This window comes from Coenobita brevimanus, chromosome 58, assembly GCF_032717465.1.
Source record: "Coenobita brevimanus isolate Jiangsu-jjx chromosome 58, ASM3271746v2, whole genome shotgun sequence".
In the NCBI taxonomy this organism is placed as follows: domain Eukaryota; kingdom Metazoa; phylum Arthropoda; class Malacostraca; order Decapoda; family Coenobitidae; genus Coenobita; species Coenobita brevimanus.
Window position 1 is genome coordinate 34958151 of NC_137011.1, and position 20243 is coordinate 34978393.

The following is a 20243-nucleotide window of genomic DNA, read 5'->3' on the forward strand; positions in this document are numbered from 1 at the left end:
TATTCAGGCGTTAATGGAATACATTGCTGTTTGCATCAATACTCTCGCATATAAACATGAAAATGAACAAAAGAATGAGCACTAAATGTACATTTAACTTTCATCTGAAAGACCTTACCAATTCTTATTCCTCTTGTTGATGTATTTTTCGACTTTTATTTCGTTTGGAGAGATTACTGTACATAGTACTCACTCCAAAAACAGTCGTAATAAGTTGTGATGACAGTGGTCACCAATAGAAATGATGTACTGAGCGGGTAGGTAATATTCCGTATCATTTCAGCCTTCCAAGAAGTGTTATCTGTGACTTGTAGGTTTACTGAGTCATTACACTTATATATGTTCACTAATTTATATATATTTCAGATTCAGGTATAGTACTGTATTGATTACAGTATTGTATAGTATCATACAGTAAAAAGTACTCTCTCTAAATACATTTTTAATACCATAAGTGGTAATGACAGTGTTCACAAATACACATGAGGTACTTAGTGGGTAGGTTTTTCGATTATTCAGCAAATCCAATTTCTCAGCATTGGCCCAGTTCCATAGATGTGGAATAATGGAATTTTCACTGTATTTCTTTTGCTATTTTTATATGCATTTCCCTATGTCTTTTATTGCTGTGCCTGTTGAATAACCATAAAAAAAGAATCTGAATATACATTTTTTTGTCACAAAGCATAAATGAGCTCCATGCAACATTAGGGTTCACTGGACAGTGTCATTAACTTCATTGAGATGCTGGTCTAATGGCAGCTGTTGTTGCAGGTTCACAGCTGAAGTCAGAGCAGTAAAGCAGTCATAAACAATGTTGTCATCAGGGTGCTGCCTGAGTAATAGGTGATAAGTATCAAACAGGACTGTGGCCACATCTTATGCTGTGTCAACACATTCAGCAAGAGGTACCTTGGTCAACAACTTGGGGGTTATATTCCATGTAATGTCCTTTGGAAGAATCCCCCCCCCCACACACACACACACATATGAGCTGATCTTGGATAATTTACCTGCTGCTGTATCCTTTGCAATACCTGTTGCAGCTCAGGCAATAGGTAACAGCTATTGAAATAAGGAAGATGGCAGTAATTTCAGTCTGATATGACAGCCTGACCCAGCAGTGACGGACTATATATTTAAAGTTACATTTCAGAAGCATTCGAATGTGTTATTAATCGAGTGTATATTTAAAGGAAGTCTGTGTTGAAGTTTTTATCATTTTTATGTAATTGCAATTATTATCCAGTAATAGTGATGAATTTTTGACATTGTTCAGTTGTAATGGGAGCATCATACAACTGAGAACTGGTACAATAAAGGTAAGCTATTGGTGATAGACAGCAAGATTAACACTAAGATAGAATTGTTGAAGTATGCTTGAAATTGAGAGAGGTGGAAGGAATGATAAAATGGAGGTGGTAAAGGTAGAACCAAATGCAGAGTGTGAGGTAAGTGATAAAATAATGGTGGTGGTAAAGGAAGAACCAAATGTAACGACAGAGTGTGAAGTAAGTGATAAAATAATGGAGGGGGTAAAGGAAGAACCAAATGTAAAGACAGAGTGTGAGATGAGTGATAAAATAGTGGAGGTGGTAAAGGAAGAACATAATGTAGAGTGTGCGGTGAATGATAAAATAATGGAGCCAGTAAGGAAAGAACCAGATTTAAAGTGTGAGGTGGGTGAAGATGTGTTCCTCATTGAGAATGAGATTATAAAGTGTGAGGTGGGTGAAGATGTGTTCCTCAATGAGAATGAGATTAATCAGGACAAAGTGACCCTCTCGCCTGAAGTTAACCAGTTCAAATGTTTAGAGTGTGGTAAAACATTTCCTTTTGAGAACAAGCTTATCCAAAATGCAGTAGTTCATTCAGGAGTGAAGAATTTCAAGTGTTATGTGTGTGGTACACCATTTCATTGGAAAAGTGCTCTCACCAAACACCTATTAACTCATTCTGGCGTGAAGAATTTCAAATGTGATGTGTGTGGTAAACTGTTTGGTCTGAAAAGTACTCTCACCCAGCACCTATTAAATCATTCAGAAGTGATGAATTTCAAATGTGATGTGTGTGGTAAACTGTTTGGTCACAAAAGGACTCTCACCACACACCTATTCATTCATTCAGGAGTGAAAAATTTCAAGTGTGATGAGTGTGGTAAACTGTTTGGGTACAAACATCATCTAGCCAGTCATCTGTTAATTCATTCAGGAGTGAAGAATTTCAAGTGTGATGAATGTGGTAAACTATTTCGTCACAAAAGTACTCTCACCAAACACCTACTAATTCATTCAGGAGTGAAGAATTTCAGGTGTGATGAATGTGGTAAACTGTTTGGCAAGAAACAATATCTGGCTGAACACCAATTAATTCATTCAGGAATGAAAAATTTCAAATGTGATGAATGTGGTAAACTGTTTGGGTACAAACATCATCTAGCCGTTCATCTGTTAATTCATTCAGGAGTGAAGAATTTCAAGTGTGATGAATGTGGTAAACTATTTCGTCACAAAAGTACTCTCACCAAACACCTACTAATTCATTCAGGAGTGAAGAATTTCAGGTGTGATGAATGTGGTAAACTGTTTAGCAAGAAACAGTGTCTGGCTGAACACCTATTAATTCATTCAGGAGTGAAAATTTTCAAGTGTGATGAATGTGGTAAACTGTTTGGGTACAAACATCACCTAGCTGATCATCTGTTAATTCATTCAGGAGTGAAGAATTTCAAGTGTGATGAATGTGGTAAACTATTTCGTCACAAAAGTACTCTCACCAAACACCTACTAATTCATTCAGGAGTAAAGAATTTCAAGTGTGATGACTGTGGTAAACTGTTTGGTCTGAAAAATTATCTCACCAAACACATTAAGTCATGCAGAAGTAGGCCTAAAGAATTTTAAGTGTGATGAATGTGGTAACCAGTTTGAGCAAAAAAGAGATCTCACCAAACACCTACTAATTCATTCAGGAGTGAAGAATTTCAGGTGTGATGAATGTGGTAAACTGTTTGGCAAGAAACAATGTCTGGCTGAACACCTATTAACCCTTAAACCGCGGGCTTGTTTTGCTTTGACTTGCGGCTCCCGCGGGCATATTCGCGCTCCGATAGACTCTCGAAAAGTACAGTAATCCCTCTAATATCCGGACGCCCAATAACCGAACATCCCCACTAACCGAACCTTATCGTCCTGGGATCAAACATTCCCAAAATGGTCCGAAAATCCAAAAAAATTGGAAAAAAAATCGATTTTTTGCCGTCCGTAATTTGAACTTGCCGCGCGCGCCGCGTGAGAGCATTGTTTTGGTTCGTCATTCCTCCGACGTCCGATAAAGCGCCGCTGCATCCTCCCCACTTCCCGCCTGTCTCTCACCGCGACAAGACCTACGCTCTTCGCCATGGCTTGGGAAAAGTTAATGTGCAACACTTAAATTTAATGGAACATTATTTGGACTAAAGTGAACACTGTGAAAAGAACGGACTTCTGTGTGTTAGTGACTAAGTTCAGTGCAAGACTTCAGGAAGAGTGTAGTGCAAGTGCTTCAGGAAATCGTTCTTACTGTCAGAGTCCGAGAGGAGGCGGTTATTCATCGAGGTGGCCAGGGACTTGCTGTAAGTAGCCAAAATGTTTCATGTTGTACTATTTCCATACTATATTTACCAGAATGTTTCATATTGTATTTTTTCCCATACTATACTTACCAGAAAGTGTCATACTGTACTTCTTTCCATACTAAACTTACCTCATGCATGTGCAGTAGGAATGTGTTTTTCAGAGTTCGGTTAGGTTCGGTTAGAGTCCATAAGTACCAGAATGTTTATTAATGTATGAACATACTTCTAAACCCACATTTTATGTGTCTATTGCATTTATTTCAGTCATTTATGTGCCTTATTGGTGTGATTTGGGTGTTAAATAGGTGCTATGCATGTCCGGAGGGAGTTGTATAGGTGTTTCTCTGTGTTAGGGTCCGTAAGTACAAGTCCATAAGCTGGGGCCCAATATCCGGACAAAACCAATATCCGAACCTACCGATGGCTCTATTGATCCGGATATTGGAGTGATTACTGTATTTGCCAAAAATCAGTTATTAGTCCTAGAATATTAAAATCAAATATACTTATGGCACATACCTTCAGCTTTCTCCTTGGGTGTTTGTTGAGCCTTCGTCAAGTACCATAGGACTTGTGGAGACCTCTGAAGTTGGGTAACGAAGTCTCCATTTTACACTTCCCAACAACTCGTAATATGAGTACCACAGCCTGATATTATCACTAGAAACACTATTCTATGATTCTCAAATAGTTTGGAATCCATACTCCAAAAAAAAAACACACTGTGAAAGCAATGAAAATTACGAGGGCGTATGACCATCCCACTTCCGATCTTTCCCCGCTAGTGTTGTGTATTATTCATAAAAACACTCACAGTTTATATTTCTGTTACTATATAACACTTATATATATATCTACAGTCTTTATCCAAAAGTTTCCTTCAGTAATAGTAGTTTATTGTCACTGTATGGATTCAATTTCTTTCAGTGAAATACGTAGCATTCACTTTCTCGTCCTGTATACTAGCATTGAGAGTGAATGTCACTTTCACCTTCACTCTCATAACTCATAATATTCATACATGCTAGAGTGAAACTTTCAGTTTCATTACTCCTAGTATATATACTCATATTCTTATACTACTACTCATTTACATTTCTATTTACGTTCTCTATTTTATTTACATTATTTACATTTCTGTTTTATTTACACTGTGTTATGCACTGTCACTTGAAGTAACTTATAAAACTATTTTCCACTGTTCACTTATATTTACATTCATTGCTTTCACTTGCTGTTTACACATTATTTATACATTGTTTACAATTCCACTTGCACTGTTTTACTCGATAAAAAGATTGTAGTCACTCTCTATCAATTGTCAGCCCTTTACCTCTTTCCACACGAGGTTTAGTAGGGGGTAAAGGTCACTAGGCCCTTTACATGGGGCTCAAAAGCGGTGGAAGTTAGCAGGAGCTAATCAGACGTACCTTCACCTTCAAAGACGACAGTGAACTGATAGTAGTGGCCTCCTGCTGCCTGGCTTGGGTGAGTGCAATACTACCAACTTCAGCCCTGTGAGACCTGCTAATATATAGCAATGAAATGATTGGCAGGAAACCAAGACAATACATAATAAATTAGGTAGTTCCAGGTGAATGTAAATATCACTTAGGCTTTTCCCTTCCCTCCTTACATGTATATTTATTACGAAAATAGATTATATGGCATATTTCAAGGGGAAATAAACAGCGAAAATTAGCGAACGAGTGCACGTGAGGTGTTGTCAGGTGATAATTAGCAAATTCCAGGTGTATGGCACTATTACTTACCTTATTTCTTTTTTGTATATATTATTTGGTATAAGAATAGGGCATAGGGCTTATTTCAATGGATGAAATCAGTGGAAAATTCCAGGGATGATTTACTTAGCGTAGAATACAGTGTGGTGGCCTGCAATAATTAGGTAGTTCCAGGTGAATGTAAATATCACTTAGGCTTCTCCCTTCCTTATATATATTTTTATTACGAAAATATATTATACGGCATATTTCAAGGGGAAATAAATAGCAAAAATTAGCAAACGAGTGCACGTGAGGTGTTGTCAGGTGATAATTAGCCAATTCTAGGTGTAGGGCACTCTCACTTACCTTATTTCTTTCTTGTATATATTATTTGGTATAAGAATAGGGCATAGGGTTTATTTCAATGGATGAAATCAGTGAAAAATTCCAGGGAAGATTTACTTACCGTAGCACGCCCGGGCAGGCGAGAGGATAGGGTAATGGAGGGGAGGTAGGGAGGGGAGTCAAGAATGGGGAGAAATGGCTAAATTGTCAACAATGGATGGGAGTACAGATGAGATTAGGAGTGCTGACTAGTGTTGGACATTGGCAGTACTGATAGATGATACAAGCCACCACTTGAAAGCCTGGGCGAATTCAAAATAAAACAGAATCACAAAAGTGTCACCCCGCGGTATGATCACTTGCTCCCAAACGTCACGAAAGTGACGCCCTGCGCTTAAGGGGTTAATTCATTCAGAAGTGAAAAATTTCAGGTGTGATGAATGTAGTAAACTGTTTGGCAGAAAAAGTTCTCTCACCCAGCACCTATTAATTCATTCAGGAGTGAAGCATTTTAAATGTAATGTGTGTGGTAAACTGTTTGGTCGGAAGCATGATCTCACCAAGCACCTATTAATTCATTCAGGAGTGAAAAATTTCAAGTGTGATGAATGCGGTAAACTGTTTCGCCAGAAACAGCACCTGGCCAGTCATCTGCTAATTCATTCAGGAGTGAAGAACTTCAAGTGTGATGAATGCAGTAAACTATTTAGTCAGAAAAGTAATCTCTCCAAACACCTGTTAATTCATTCACGAGTAGCCTAAAGAAATTCAAGTGTGATGAAAATGGCAAACTGTTTGGACAGAAAAAAAAATTCACCATACACCTACTAATTCAATCAGATTACAAGTGTAATGAATGTAGTAAATTGGGCAGGAAAGACATCTCACCAGACACCTACTAATTCATTCGGAAGTGAAGAATTTCAATTGTGATGATTGTAGTAAACTGTTTACTAGGAAATACAATCTCAGCCAACATTGTTTAATTCATAAACATTTATCCCACGGGTCACAGCACATCACGTGATGATCCAGGGGTTGAAGCCCCTTTGGTTCACAAGATTTAATACAAAACTTGCTAAATCGTGGTTTGAAGAGAGCACCAGTAAATATGGTGTCAGGTGACCTCTTATGTCTCATTAAAGTCAGCTGAGTGCTTATAGGACAGCAGGAGCAGTCACACTTCATTTAATTCATTACCTGCATACCTCTGATGCACCACCATCACCCCAGCCAAGCCAAACCACATCAGCAGTCCCACCCCCCCCGCCCAGTTCATTGTCACGAGTGGAGACCTATCATATGGAAACATGGCGCCAACCTAGCTCCCCTCCTCTCATGTAATGCCTTGCCACCCTCTATACCCTCCTCTCCTGCAATACCTTTCCTGGGCAAAAATGATGTTTGTGTTTTTTTTTACTTGGTTTACACTCCCTCAGTATAATTGGTGTATTCCTCTGTTGTTTGTAAATAGATAACAGCAGTGATGTTAAAAAACATTGTGCCTAAATGACATGCAAGTAGATGGTGATGTTAAGGAGGAGTGCAACAGTAACATAGCAGGCAACATGCAAAGAAAAACAGCAGTGGTGACATCTATCTATCTATGTATCTATTGCCAGATGCCTCAATCCCGTTTGGGGTGGCCACAAACAAATCACTTCCACGTCACCCTGTCCCCCGCCATTTCACTGCCCTGCTCCCAACTCACACCCCCCTCTCTCATATACCTCTCCACCCCATCCCTCCATCTCATCCTCGGCCTCCCCCTCCTTCTTCCCTCCTCTGCCTCACTCACATACATTCTCTTCGTCAGTCTTTCACCTTCCATCCTCTCCACGTGGCCAAACCACCTCAGTGTGTTCCTCATAACGCTTCCTATCACATCTACATCCACACCACAACGCTCCTTTATATCCTCATTCGTCAGCCTGTCTCTCCATGTGACTCCACAGGCTCCTCTTAAATAACTCATTTCCACTGCTCTCACTCTTGACTTGTGTCCTTCCAACAACATCCAAGCTTCACTTCCATATGTTGGAGTTGGTATCACAAAACTGTCATGTAGTAACTTTTTCACTTCCATGCTCACTTCCCTGTTTCTTATCACTGCTTTCAAGGAACCAGCAACCTTTCTTCCCTGCTGTACCCTTTCAAGCACTTCATCCTCCAAACCTCCATCCTTACTCATCACACTACCCAAGTACTTATACGTACTCACATTTTCCAATTCCTCACCATCCAACCTCGCTGTACATTCACTGACTTCACCTCTCTCAAAGACCATCACTTTACTCTTCCCTACATTCACCTTTAGATTCCGTTTCTTACACACTCTCCTAAACTCATCCACCAAGCCTTGCAGCTCCCCTTCGTCTTCACTCAACAACACAGTATCATCTGCAAACAACAGTACAGGGAGTTTCCAAACACTATCCTCTCTCACCAGGGCCACTCCAACATCCACTACCCTACCTTGTACCTCTTTTATTACCCCATCCATGTACAGATTGAACAACCATGGAGACATGACACATCCCTGTTTCAACCCAACCTTCAAAGAGAAAAATTAACTTAGTTCACCATCCACATGCACTGCAGCCTTAGCACCATCATACATACTCTTCCCAGCATTCAACAACTTCCCATCTACTCCATATATTCTTAATACTTTCCACAATCCTTGTCTATCCACCCTGTCATATGCTTTCTCCAAATCCATGAAAGCCGCATACAACTTCTTTCCCTTCTCTAGAAACTTTTCCACTGAAGATCTAAGAATGAATACCTGATCTACACAACCTCTTCCCTTCCTGAAGCCTCACTGTTCTTCTCCAACTAATTCCTCTGTTCTTTCTCTAACTCTGTCAATAAGTATCCTACCATACACTTTTCCTATTATACTAAGAACACAATTGCCCATATGATTACCACACACTTCTATTAATCTGTCTATTGCCAGACTCCTCAATCCCCTCAGGGGTGGCCACAAACAAATCACCTTCATGTCACCCTGTCCAATGCCATTTCACTGCCTTGGTCCCAGCTCACACTCCCCTACCTTATGTACAGTCCATCCTTTCATTTCATCCTCGGCCTACCCCTCCCTATCCCCCCTCCACCTCACTTGCATACACTTTCCTCATTAGTCTCTCACTCTCCATCCTCTCCACATGGTCAAACCACCTCGGTGTATTTATTCTGATGTTTTCTATCACATCCACGCCACAATGCTCCTTCACTTCCTCATTTGTCATCATGTCTCTCCACATAACTCCACATGCTTCACTCAAATAACTCATTTCCACTTCTCTCACTCTTGACTTGTGTCATTCCAACAAACTTCAAGCTTCACTTTCATACATTAGAGTTGGTATCACAGTACTGTCATTCAGTTTTTTTTTTTTTTTTTTTTTTTTCTTTTTAAATGCTCACTTCTCTGTTCCTTATCACTGCTTTCAAATAACCAGCAACCTTTCTTCCCTGTTTTACCCTTTCAAGCACTTCACCCTCTAAACTTCCAACCTTACTCATCACATTACCAATGTACTTAAATGCACTCAAATATTCCATTTCCTCCTCATCCAGCCTCACTATACATTCAGTGACTTCATCTCTCTCAAAGACCATAACTTTACTCTTCCCTCCATTCACCTTTAGATTTTGTTTCTTACACACTTTCCCAAAGTCATTCACGAAGCCTTGCAGTTCCCCTTCGTCTTCACTCAACAATACAGTTTCATCTGCAAACAACAGTACAGGGAGTTTCCACACACTGGTCTCTTCTCATTTGGGTTGCTCCAAAATCCATTGCCCTACCTTGTATCTCTTTTATAATCCCATCCATGTACTGTACAGATTGAACAACCATGGGAATGCAACACATCCCTGTTTCAATTCAACCTTCAAATAGGAAACTTCAATCACTTCGCTATCCACACACACTGCAGCCTTAGCACCCTCATGCATACTCTTCATGACATTCAACAATTTCCCATTTACTCTATATTGTTCATACTTTCCACAAGAGAAGAAGGAGTAGTAGTAGTAGTAGTAGTAGTAGTAGTAGTTGTTCCCTAGGCAGGCTGGCTGAACAGCCCCAAGTCCCTTAGGAAGGCCATGGCTGAGACCGGGCTTTCCCACAGAGCTCTCAAAGAGTGTATGTTGTGTTGTTGACGTAGGTGATTGTGTGTAATGCAGTCTTCCATAATGTGCTTAATAGTATGGGGTGCTGTAGTGCCCGGAAGTGATAATGAGTTGTATCTAGTTCTTTTTATATGACCAAAAGTTCGGGTAAGTGAGAGAGTGTGGCCTGGGCATGGCTGTTTCCATGCAGACGTTACCAGAACATAGATTAAGTTACCTAGTTGCTAAGTCACTTTTTTTTCCTACTGTAATTTACTAGTATTAAATCTATAATATAAAAACTCAAGTGAGATGGGAACATGTGCCTTTGGTCACGTAATCCAGCATAATGTACGCGTGCGCAAAGTGATGTAAAGCACGATGATTTTTATTGTTTTTCGATGTAAGAGTATAGAGAGAAAGATGTTGGTGAGTAATTATTGTAACTAGAGAATGTCATTTCTTTCGAGTAATCGATTGTAAGGGGAAAGACATCACATCGAGTCTATCACGAGTCTGTAATAATATAAATTTTAAATAACGTAAGCCGTCATCCCCCCCTCCCCCTTTGCATCACGCAGTTTTGGCATGTCTCACTCGCTCACCGGCCGTGATAGGTGGCAGATGGTCAGTGCTGTCGTCATCCTCCCTCCCCCCCCCCTCCAAGGAATTCTGTAAGTAATTTGATAAGTCTGATATGTTGAAGCGCGAAGTGATATCCCACGAGTGATAATAGTGACGAAATTAAGAAACAGCCTCGGGTAGAATCAAAGTGTTGTCGTTCCTCAGGAAGTGTAACGGTGACGCCATTAGCCTTCGAAGAAGCGAGTCCTGTGTTCCCGCTCACCTCCTCTACATTTTTTAGCTGAATAGTGAGGTATTTCCCATATATTTGTGTAATGTACTTTATATTATTATTTAGTGTGTAACTGAATACGAGAATGCTAGCTAGTTCTGTCTGAGTCTCAGAGAAATGTGTGATTTTTGTGGGCCAAGTATTAGGTGCCCAGGAACTGTGAATTATTATTTAATATGTTGAGATGACTTTGCAGTTCAGTACTTATTAAAGCTATGTTGTAAGTTAATGTTCACGTAGTTACTTTGGGAGGCACAATGATATTGATGCAGTGATGATTTTCATGGTTAGAGTTACAGTTATTCATGCTTACTGTATTTGTTATAGTACTTTCTCTTCCATGTTATCCCTCAATAAGTATTATTTTGAGCAGACCTATGTGTCTTTGGTGCCATGTGTTATTCTGTTATTACTTGAGATGCCGAGTGTTGTAACTCATGTTTCTTTATTATGAGACTTTCCTGATCATGTGAAGGGATTACTTGCATTGGGGAGAATAGTTATTCATTATTCATATTAACTTCTAGCGGGTCCAAGTGTGGAGGTCGAAGTGAGTGAGTCAAAGTTCAAGTCTGCAGATCAGGGTCCCAGGGCGTGAGTCAAGGTCCCAGTGTGGAAGTTAAGGTCGGGAGTGGCAGAGGACTGGACCAGTGAAATTTGTGCTCAGAGGGACGATTATGAAGAAACACATTGGACTGGGACAGAGGAGCTAAGTCTTGTGGAGTTGATATTAGTACCATATAGATATATATTTTTCGAACAGTGTGCCAACTGATTCATGTTTAATCTGTAAAGCAAGTAGCTGGGGAAGATTTCTACCTTTTGGTCTTGTTAATACACATTTTCTCCCACTCGAACCTTATTGTTTGTATAACCCATGAGAACTGGTGGTATAGAGCTTACCTAGTAGTTCATTAATGTGCAACTTAGAAGCATTCTGGGAAACTGCAAAGGTTGGGCTTGGGTTGGCCTAGTTGGAGACTGGCCCCGTCATTTTGGCATGCTACCACTCTTAACTTGGCCACTTGAAATGTAATAAATGTAACCGAAGAGGCCGCTAATGGGAGAGAGTCTCCATCAATCTGAGTTCCTGACCGTTCCAGCACACAGTGGTCATCAATAGTGACTTGTTTTCTGCCCCTTTTGACCATGTAAAAGTCTGGATCACAGAGGTGACAGTACAAGTGGTGGCACAGCGTTGAGATGACCTATTAATGTGAGGGTAATTTAACTTGAAATTAAGGTAACAGCTCATCCCCCAGTTCTCAAAGGTATATGTACTTAGCATTATGTGTAGAATTATAAGGTATGTGTATTTGTAGTGTGTACTATCTTGGTGTTGCAGTTGAGCATTCACCTCCTGGGGTTGCTCAAGTTGCAGTTGGGCATTTTAGTAGTTGAGCATTCACCTCCTGGGGTTGCTCACGTTTGTATAATTCATGATGAAATCCCTTGTAGAAAAGTTAATCAACCTTGAAACTGAAATGCCTGAGGGAGTAGAGGTGAAACAGGAACCCTTCACAATTGATGAGTGTTTTGAGCGTAGTAGAATGTTGGAGGAGATGTTAGGCCCACCCCGACCAAGGTTGGCGATCCATCACAATTTACCCCCATAAAGTCTGGAAATCCATTTAGGCAGTCAACTCCACAGTGGTCAAATTTGCCTGTAGGAGGTATGCAGAGCTATCAGGGAAATTCGGTAGTACTAGAGTGTAAGGATGTTGACATTCTAAGGATGAGCAAAATGTATGGTCTACATACTAGGACCCTGGTGGATCACTTCTTGATGCAGGTGGAGTCAGTGATTGCTAACTCAGAACAGCGGAAGGCGGTAGCACTCATTCGAATGGACACAGAGTTGCGTACATATGTTCTAGGAGAGTTAAGCTTATGTGAGGCAGGTGGTACTTATGGGGACATTAAGACATTGTTAGAGTGTGAGGTCAGAGGTCCTGAAGGGATCGCTGATGCATTCCGTGAGCTAGCCCAAGTGGAGTATAACTTTGAGGATCCTCCTAAGAGATTTGTTAGAGTGTTCAGGAGTAACTTCAGGGCAATCTGTAGAGAACATCCCCATATTAACCCTTCCAATGTGGAGCAGTTGTGGAAGAAAGCTGTGTTACGTAATGTACCACAGGAAGTTAGGGAACGACTAGAGTTGTTTAAAGATCTAGGAATGGAAGAGACCTTTATTTCAGAATTAGAGAGAGAAAGGAGTTATAGGCAGTGGTGTAGAGTGGCAGAAATTATGGATGAACAAAGGCCTGTTGATAATTACATTCCAACCCCTACTAGAATCACACCTTCAGTTGTTAGTGACAATGCTCATCCAGTGACTCAAGTACCCATACATCAGGTATCCTTTAAGCCTAGACCTACAATGTGACCTTGTGGGTGGTGTTCAATTGGCAGTAAACATGACAGGGTGAACTGTCCAAGGAAACCAGAGCGAGGAAGTTGTTTTGATTGCTTGAAGGCGAACTCTAGAAGGGGACATGAGGGATGCCCTGGTAGACCTAACTTGAGTAGAAAACCAGACAGAAGCGTGCCAAGTACATCTCCCGCAACAGCTAATTCCCTCCCGCAGCAGGATTCACAGTTACATCCAGACTCCCAATTGCCTAGAGAATGACTAGAGGCCCCTGAGGTAATGCAGGCTGCCAGTCATGTTGTGTGTAGCGTACAGGATGTAGAACAGAATGAGGGCTGTCAGAACCTTTCAGATACTGAGGTGGAGGAAGTCCGAAAAGTTCGAGGTGAAGTAGACACTCCAGTGATACACTTGATTTTGGGACAGTATCAGGTTTCAGCTTTTGTAGATACAGCAAACAGATTAGGATTAAAGATTAGCAAGTGCCGATGTTCATTGCATTCAGTATCCAACCATAAGTTATCTGTTGTTGGCCAGGTTTCGTTGGTAGTGCATATTGCCCCCGAGATAAGCATAGTGCAGCGATTTGTAGTGGTCCCAGACTATTATTTGTCAGCCGAAGTTCTCATGGGTGCGGACTTAATTGGTAGGGCGATTTTCACTTGGGATGGAGAAGGTCAGGTGATGCACTGGGGTGGTCAGCAGTACAAGGTCCGAAATAAGCTTTGCCAGACAGTGAATAGAATAAAGTTCCAGACTAACCATACGAGAAAGGCAGAAGGAGAGCTAGTACAGGTGAACTGTAGGACTGTGGTACCTGCACAGACATTGATGTCAGTACCCATTGCGTTGAAAGACAGAAAACCCGGAGATGTCTTACATGTTAGTAAATTTCAGAAGGTCAGGGGTAAAGCTTCATTAACACCAAATTGTTGCGTGAGAGTTAGTGAGAACGGGACATGCTATTTACCCATTGCCAATGCAACCAAGGGACCAGTGAAGCTAAACCCAGGACAAGTGTTGGGGACGTACCACGTTGCTGACGAGTCGAATATCACTTAGCCCCAAAGAACAGAACAGATGTTCACTTGAATTAGTGTGACCAGTAAGCGAGGCAGGAGGTGACCTTGTGGCACCAGTAGTTCGGGTAGATAATGCATTGTTACCACACATGGATCAGGCACAGGATGGGGAGTGACCGACGTGCCGCGCTTAAGTCAATTTGCAGAGAGCTGAAGTAGACACATTTGTCTCAGTCACAGAGGGACAAGTTGAGAGAGTTGATATTGGATAATAATGTACTGTTCTTTCTTGGTCCGAAGGAAATTGGCTCCCTTAACCCCTTAACCGCGGGGCGTCACTTTCGTGATGCTTGGGAGCAAGGGATCATACGGTACTGCGGGGCGTCACTTTTGCGATTCTGTGTTATTTTGAATTCGCCCAGGCTTTCAAGTGGTAGCTTGTATCATCTATCAGTACTGCCAATGTCCAACACTAGTCAGCACTCCTAATCTCATCTGTACTGCCATCCATTGTTGACAATTTAGCCATTTCTCCCCATTATTGACTCCCCTCCCTACCTTCCCTCCATTACCCTCTCCTCTCGCCTGCCCGGCCGTGCTATGCTAAGTAAATCTTCTCTGGAATTTTCCTCTGATTTCATCCATTGAAATAAGCCCTATGTCCTATTCTTATACCAAATAATATATACCAAAAAGAAATAAGGTAAGTGAGAGTGCCATACACCTGGAATTGGCTAATTATCACCTGACAACACCTCATGTGCACTCGTTCGCTAATTTTCGCTGTTTATTTCCCCTTGAAATATGCCGTATAATCTATTCTCGTGCTAAAAATATATATAAGGAGGGAAGGGAGAAGCCTAAGTGATATTTACATTCACCTGGAACTACCTAATTTATAATGTATTGTCTAGATTTCCTGCCAATCATTTCACAGCTATATATTAGCAGCTCTCAAGAGGCTGACGTTGGCAGTAATGCATTCTCCCTAGGTAGGCCACCCCGGCCCCCCACTGTCAGTTTACTGTCATCTTTCAAGGTGAAAGTACGTCGGATTCGCTCCTGCTAACTTCCGCCGCTTTTTAGCCCCATGCAAAGGGCCCAGTGACCTTTACCCCCTACTAAACCTCGTGTGGCAAGAGGTAAAGGGCTGACAATTGATAAGAGAGTTCTGTTGAGTAAAACAGTGCAAGTGGAATTGTAAATAATGTGTAAATAATGTGTAAACAGCAAGTGAAAGCAATGAATGTAAATATAAGTGAACAGTGGAAAATAGTTTTATAAGTTACTTCAAGTGACAGTGCATAACACAGTGTAAATAAAATAGAAATGTAAATAATATAAATAAAATAGAGAACGTAAATAGAAATGTAATTGAGTAGTATTATAAGAATACGAGTATATAAACTAGGAGTAATGAAAGTGAAAGTTTCACTCCAGCATGTATGAATACTATGAGTTATGAGAGTGAAGGTGAAAGTGAAATTCACTCTCAGTGCTAGTATACAGGACGAGAAAGTGAATGCTACATATTTTACTGAAACAGAAATAGAATCCCTACGGTGACAATAAACTACTATTACTGAAGGAAACTTATGGATAAAGACTGTAGATATATATAAGTGTTATTTAGTAATAGAAATATAAACTGTGAGTGTTTTTTTGAATAATAAATGACAGAACACCAGCGGCGAATGATTGGAAGTGGGAAGGTCATATGCCCTCGTAATTTTCATTGCTTTCACAGTTTTTTTTTCTTTTTTTTTTGGAGTATGGATTCCAAACTATTTGAGAATCATAGAATAGTGTTTCTAGTGATAAATTCATGCTGTGGTAATCATATTACGGGTTGTCGGGAAGTGTAAAGTGGAGACTTCATTACCCAACTTCAGAGGTCTCCACAAGTCCTACGGTACTCGACGAAGGCTCAACAAACACCCTAGGAGAAAGCTGAAGGTATATGCCATAAGCATATGTGATTCTAATATTCTAGGACTAATAACTGATTTTTGGCAAATATTTTTAGACAGTGTCGGAGCGCGAATATGCCCGCGGGAGCCGCAAGAAAAAGCAAAACAAGCCCGCAGTTAAGGGGTTAAAGTACCTGAAGCCCACATTGATACTATCGACTCTGAACCCATGCATATGCCCTTGTATCGGCATCCTGAGCAAGCAAGGAAGATAATTTCCGAGATGATTGACGAGATGATTGAAAAGGATGTGATTGAGGAATCGAATGCTGCATATTTAACCCCCATAGTCGTAGTCAGCAAGCCGGTCGGTAGTAAAAGGATGTGTATTGATTATCGGGCTCTTAATAAGAAGGTCAAGATAGATATCCACCCCCTACCCCATTAGATGAATTAGTAGAGGAAAGTGCTGGGAAAAAGTTTTACTGCACTCTTGACATGAAAGACGCCTACCTCCAAGTTTGGTTGGATGAAAGCTCTCGAGACTTGACAACTTTTTCTGATGGAGTTAATTTGTTCAGATACAAGCGCTTACCTTTTGGATTGTCTGTGAGTCCAGCAATTTTCACGAGGAAAATGCAGCAAGTGTTAGCCCCTTTAGTTAGAGAAGGTTGGTGCCGTAACTACCTAGACGATGTTGTGATTTGGGCAGACTCTTTCGATCAGATGCTAGACCGACTGAAGATTACCTTTGACAGATTAACTGGGTTTGGAATGAAGCTGAATGTTAGTAAATGCTCTTTCATAAAGCGAGAAATTAATTTCTTGGGACATGTAGTGTCGGAGAAAGGAGTATGTCCTGACAGTAAGAATCTGGAAGCCATCGAACAGATGTCACGACCAACGAGGGCCAAGGAAGTGAGATGCTTTGTGGGCATGTGTAACTTTTATCGCAAACATATTCCTGACCTTGCTGCCATTGCCAGTCCTCTCACTAATTTGCTTAGGAAGGATGCAAAATTTGAATGGTCAGAGGAGTGTGAGAATGCATTCTTAGTTCTTAAACAAAAGTTAATGTCAGCTCCAGTGCCAGTAAAGGCAGATACAACTAAACCTTTTGAGTTACACACAGATGCTAGCGACTCGCACATTGGCGCAGCTCTTTTGCAGCTGGAGGACGAGAAAGATTTCAGACCTATTGGATGCTTTTCAAAGAAACTTACCCCGACAGAAAAAAGATACTCCGTAACAGACAAGGAAGCTATGGTAGTAGTGATTGCATGTAGATTTTTCAGCCACTATTTATGGTGCAAACCCTTTTCCATCGTTACTGATCATAGACCATTAACCACCATCTTTAAGAAAAAGACTAAATGCCCACGTATGTCGCGTTATTTGTTGGAGATGAGAGACTACGATTTTGTGATAAAGTATAAAAAGGGTGTGAATCAGTATGTCCCAGATGCTTTGAGTAGACCAGTAGGAGCAATTGAGGAGACCTTAGATATAACCCAATCTAATGCAGAATTTTGGTGGCTGGGTCTTACAGTAGACAAGATCTGGGAAGCCCAGAGAGCAGACCCAAGGTGGAGGCAGGTACTGTAAGTCAGTATTTAGAAGGAGGTCAGTTACCCAGGAAGTTGTCTGGTAATCGTCCCATTTACGCTTTCGAAATGAACGAGGAGATTCTGTATGTCCAAAGAGAAGAAATGGGAAAGTCGAGGTTGTGCCTGGTAGTACCCAAGTCTTTAGTTGCTGTTGCCTGTTCAATTGTTCATAACCCTTCACACCTAGGAGAACGCAAGACGGTAGCCAAGGCAAGACAGTTTTTCTATTGGCCGTTTCTACTGACCGATGTGCGACATTTTGTTAAATCATGCAAGTCATGTCAGCAGTTCAAGGGTCATGGGAAGATTGTGCACCATTTTAAGGAATTGCCACCAGTTGATGATAATGGTCAGAGTTGCGATAGATCTCATAGATTTGCATAATAGTTGGAGTGGTCACAGGTATTGTCTCACGGTGATAGACCATTTTTCTAGGTACCTACGTATCTACCCCCTTCGTACAAAATCCACCAAAGCCGTAGCTGAAGAATTTAAGAAGGACATCAGTAGGTATGGTAAGCCGCAGGTAGTTATCATGGACAATGGAGGAGAATTTACCAGTGCAGAGTTTAGAGATTTTTGTAGGAGAGCCGGGATTAAGCAAGGATTCTGTCTACCCTACCATCCCCGAGGAAATTCAGTTATTGAGAGAGCATATAGGACCTTAAAGACAGTACTGGCAATCTTGAGCCAAGAACACCCAAATACGTGGCCCATGCACCTGTGCAACACTGAGAAAGCATTGAACGAAGCAGTGCATACATCCCTAGGTACATCACCGTTCTTTGCTTTTTATGGTCGTCATCCAAATCGCGAGATAGGAGATTTGCAGTTGCATACTGATGGAGACTGTATAGAAAAAATAGATGTCAAACAGATGCTCAAGGAGACACAACGTCGGATGACAGCAGGATACCTTAACAGGGCAAATGAGTCACGTAGGAATGACTCTCTAGAAGCAGGTGAATTAGTTTGGATCTATGTTGAAGAGTGCATGCCTGGTACGGCATCAAAGCTAAATAGAAAATGGCAGGGTCCTTACAAGATTGTCAGAGTTATCGATCAGGGTAGAGCATACGAGTTAGAAAATGTGTTTGATGGCACCATCTCGAGTAGGGCAGCTGAAAAGGTCAAAAGATATGTTGAAAGAGATACCTTATTGAGTATGGTGGATCACAAGTTTTTGACCAGTGAGGAAGAGTAGGAGATACTGCCTAGTGTAAGATCCCGAAGACCGCCTGAGAGGTTGCAGTACACGTAGATGATGGGTGTATGGTGTATATATTGTATATACTCATTTTTCTCTCTGAGCACGTCTTGTCCTTGCCTTAACTGGCTGGGAACATGGAGTCAGGTATGCCCTTCCAGGTGTCTCCGGATTGTACCTGCGTATTTATCTTTTCTACCAGTACCTATGATGTTGTAATTTTGGATTAATAGGGTTCAGTACTTGTTTAGGGTATGTCCAGCTTTTGGAGAGATGAGACATGGAAGCTGCATGTTTGTCAAATCGAGTACACCGTGGTGTATAGACTGTCGTTCTTGCCTTACCTCAATTCCTTTTTTTCTTTAGGTTAGATTGTTAGGCTTAGTTAGGGATAATGAGATATCTCACAGTTAGGACTTTAATTTTTTTTTTTTTCTCCCAGAGTTAGGGAACTGTACATGTGAGGGGCAGTTCTACCTGAAGGTCTCCACCTGGAGGTTTCCTACTTGCTTTGAGAACCTCGAGCACTGAGTGTATGTAATACCCAAACTGCAGCATAGGATTGCTCAGAGAGAGAGGGGAAGTTTCCAGTTTCTCTATAGGGCTTGGAGAAGTTGAACTATGGGGCTCTTGCATGTTAGGAGAGGTAGGTAGGTTTCGCTCGGTCTCTCTGGACAGAACGCAGTGGAGCGACTCGTGTTACTCTTAACTAAGCACAAAGTTTCTCCTGGTAGCAGGACATTCTCCTTGTAATATGCCTGGCGACTGGCATACGTCGTCAGTTGCATATAGTGAGTAGCAGGAGAAGATTTACTCGTGGTAGAGGATTTTTTTGTGGACGTGATAGCCGCCAACTGTTCTCGAGCATGGAGCTTATGTAATATCCCACAGTCGCAGTATAGGACACGTTGGCTGGTGTTTTGGAGGCACGTAGCATGGGGTTCCCCTCACGAGCAAGGAGCGTGTGAAACGCCCCACAGTAGCAGCATTGAGGGAGACTGGTCAAGTAGGTGAACTTACGTACCGTGTGGGTTAAGTATGGGTACTGAGTTTTTCCGAGGAGTTCAGGTCAAGTCGCCCGAACTTTTGGTCTTCCCTAACCGTGGGCGGATGTAGTGCCCGGAAGTGATAATGAGTTGTATCTAGTTCATTTTATATGACTAAAAGTTCGGTTAAGTGAGAGAGTGTGGCCTGGGCATGGCTGTTTCCATGCAGACGTTACCAGAACATAGATTAAGTTACCTAGTTGCTAAGTCACTTTTTTTTCCTACTGTAATTTACTAATATTAAATCTATAATATAAAAACTCGAGTGAGATGGGAACATGTGCATTTGGTCACGTAATCCAGCATAATGTACGTGTGCGCAAAGTGATGTAAAGCACGATGATTTTTATTGTTTTTCGATGTAACAGTATAGAGAGAGAGGTGTTGGTGATTAATTTTTGTAACTAGAGAATG

General features: G+C 41.2%; 1 protein-coding gene across 1 annotated transcript in view; it reads left to right on the top strand.

Annotated features, from left to right (window-relative positions):
- Positions 1 to 1571: 1571 nt before the first annotated feature.
- The window catches only part of LOC145402726 (uncharacterized), a 132075-nt gene continuing 113403 nt past the window's right edge, over positions 1572 to 20243 (top strand). The window contains exons 1-6 of the mRNA XM_080274692.1: positions 1572 to 1821; positions 2128 to 2867; positions 2956 to 2987; positions 6117 to 6368; positions 12431 to 12789; positions 17102 to 17235. Coding sequence (XP_080130818.1) covers positions 1572 to 1821; positions 2128 to 2867; positions 2956 to 2987; positions 6117 to 6368; positions 12431 to 12789; positions 17102 to 17235 — 1767 coding nt within the window. The remainder of the gene's footprint in view (positions 1822 to 2127; positions 2868 to 2955; positions 2988 to 6116; positions 6369 to 12430; positions 12790 to 17101; positions 17236 to 20243) is intronic.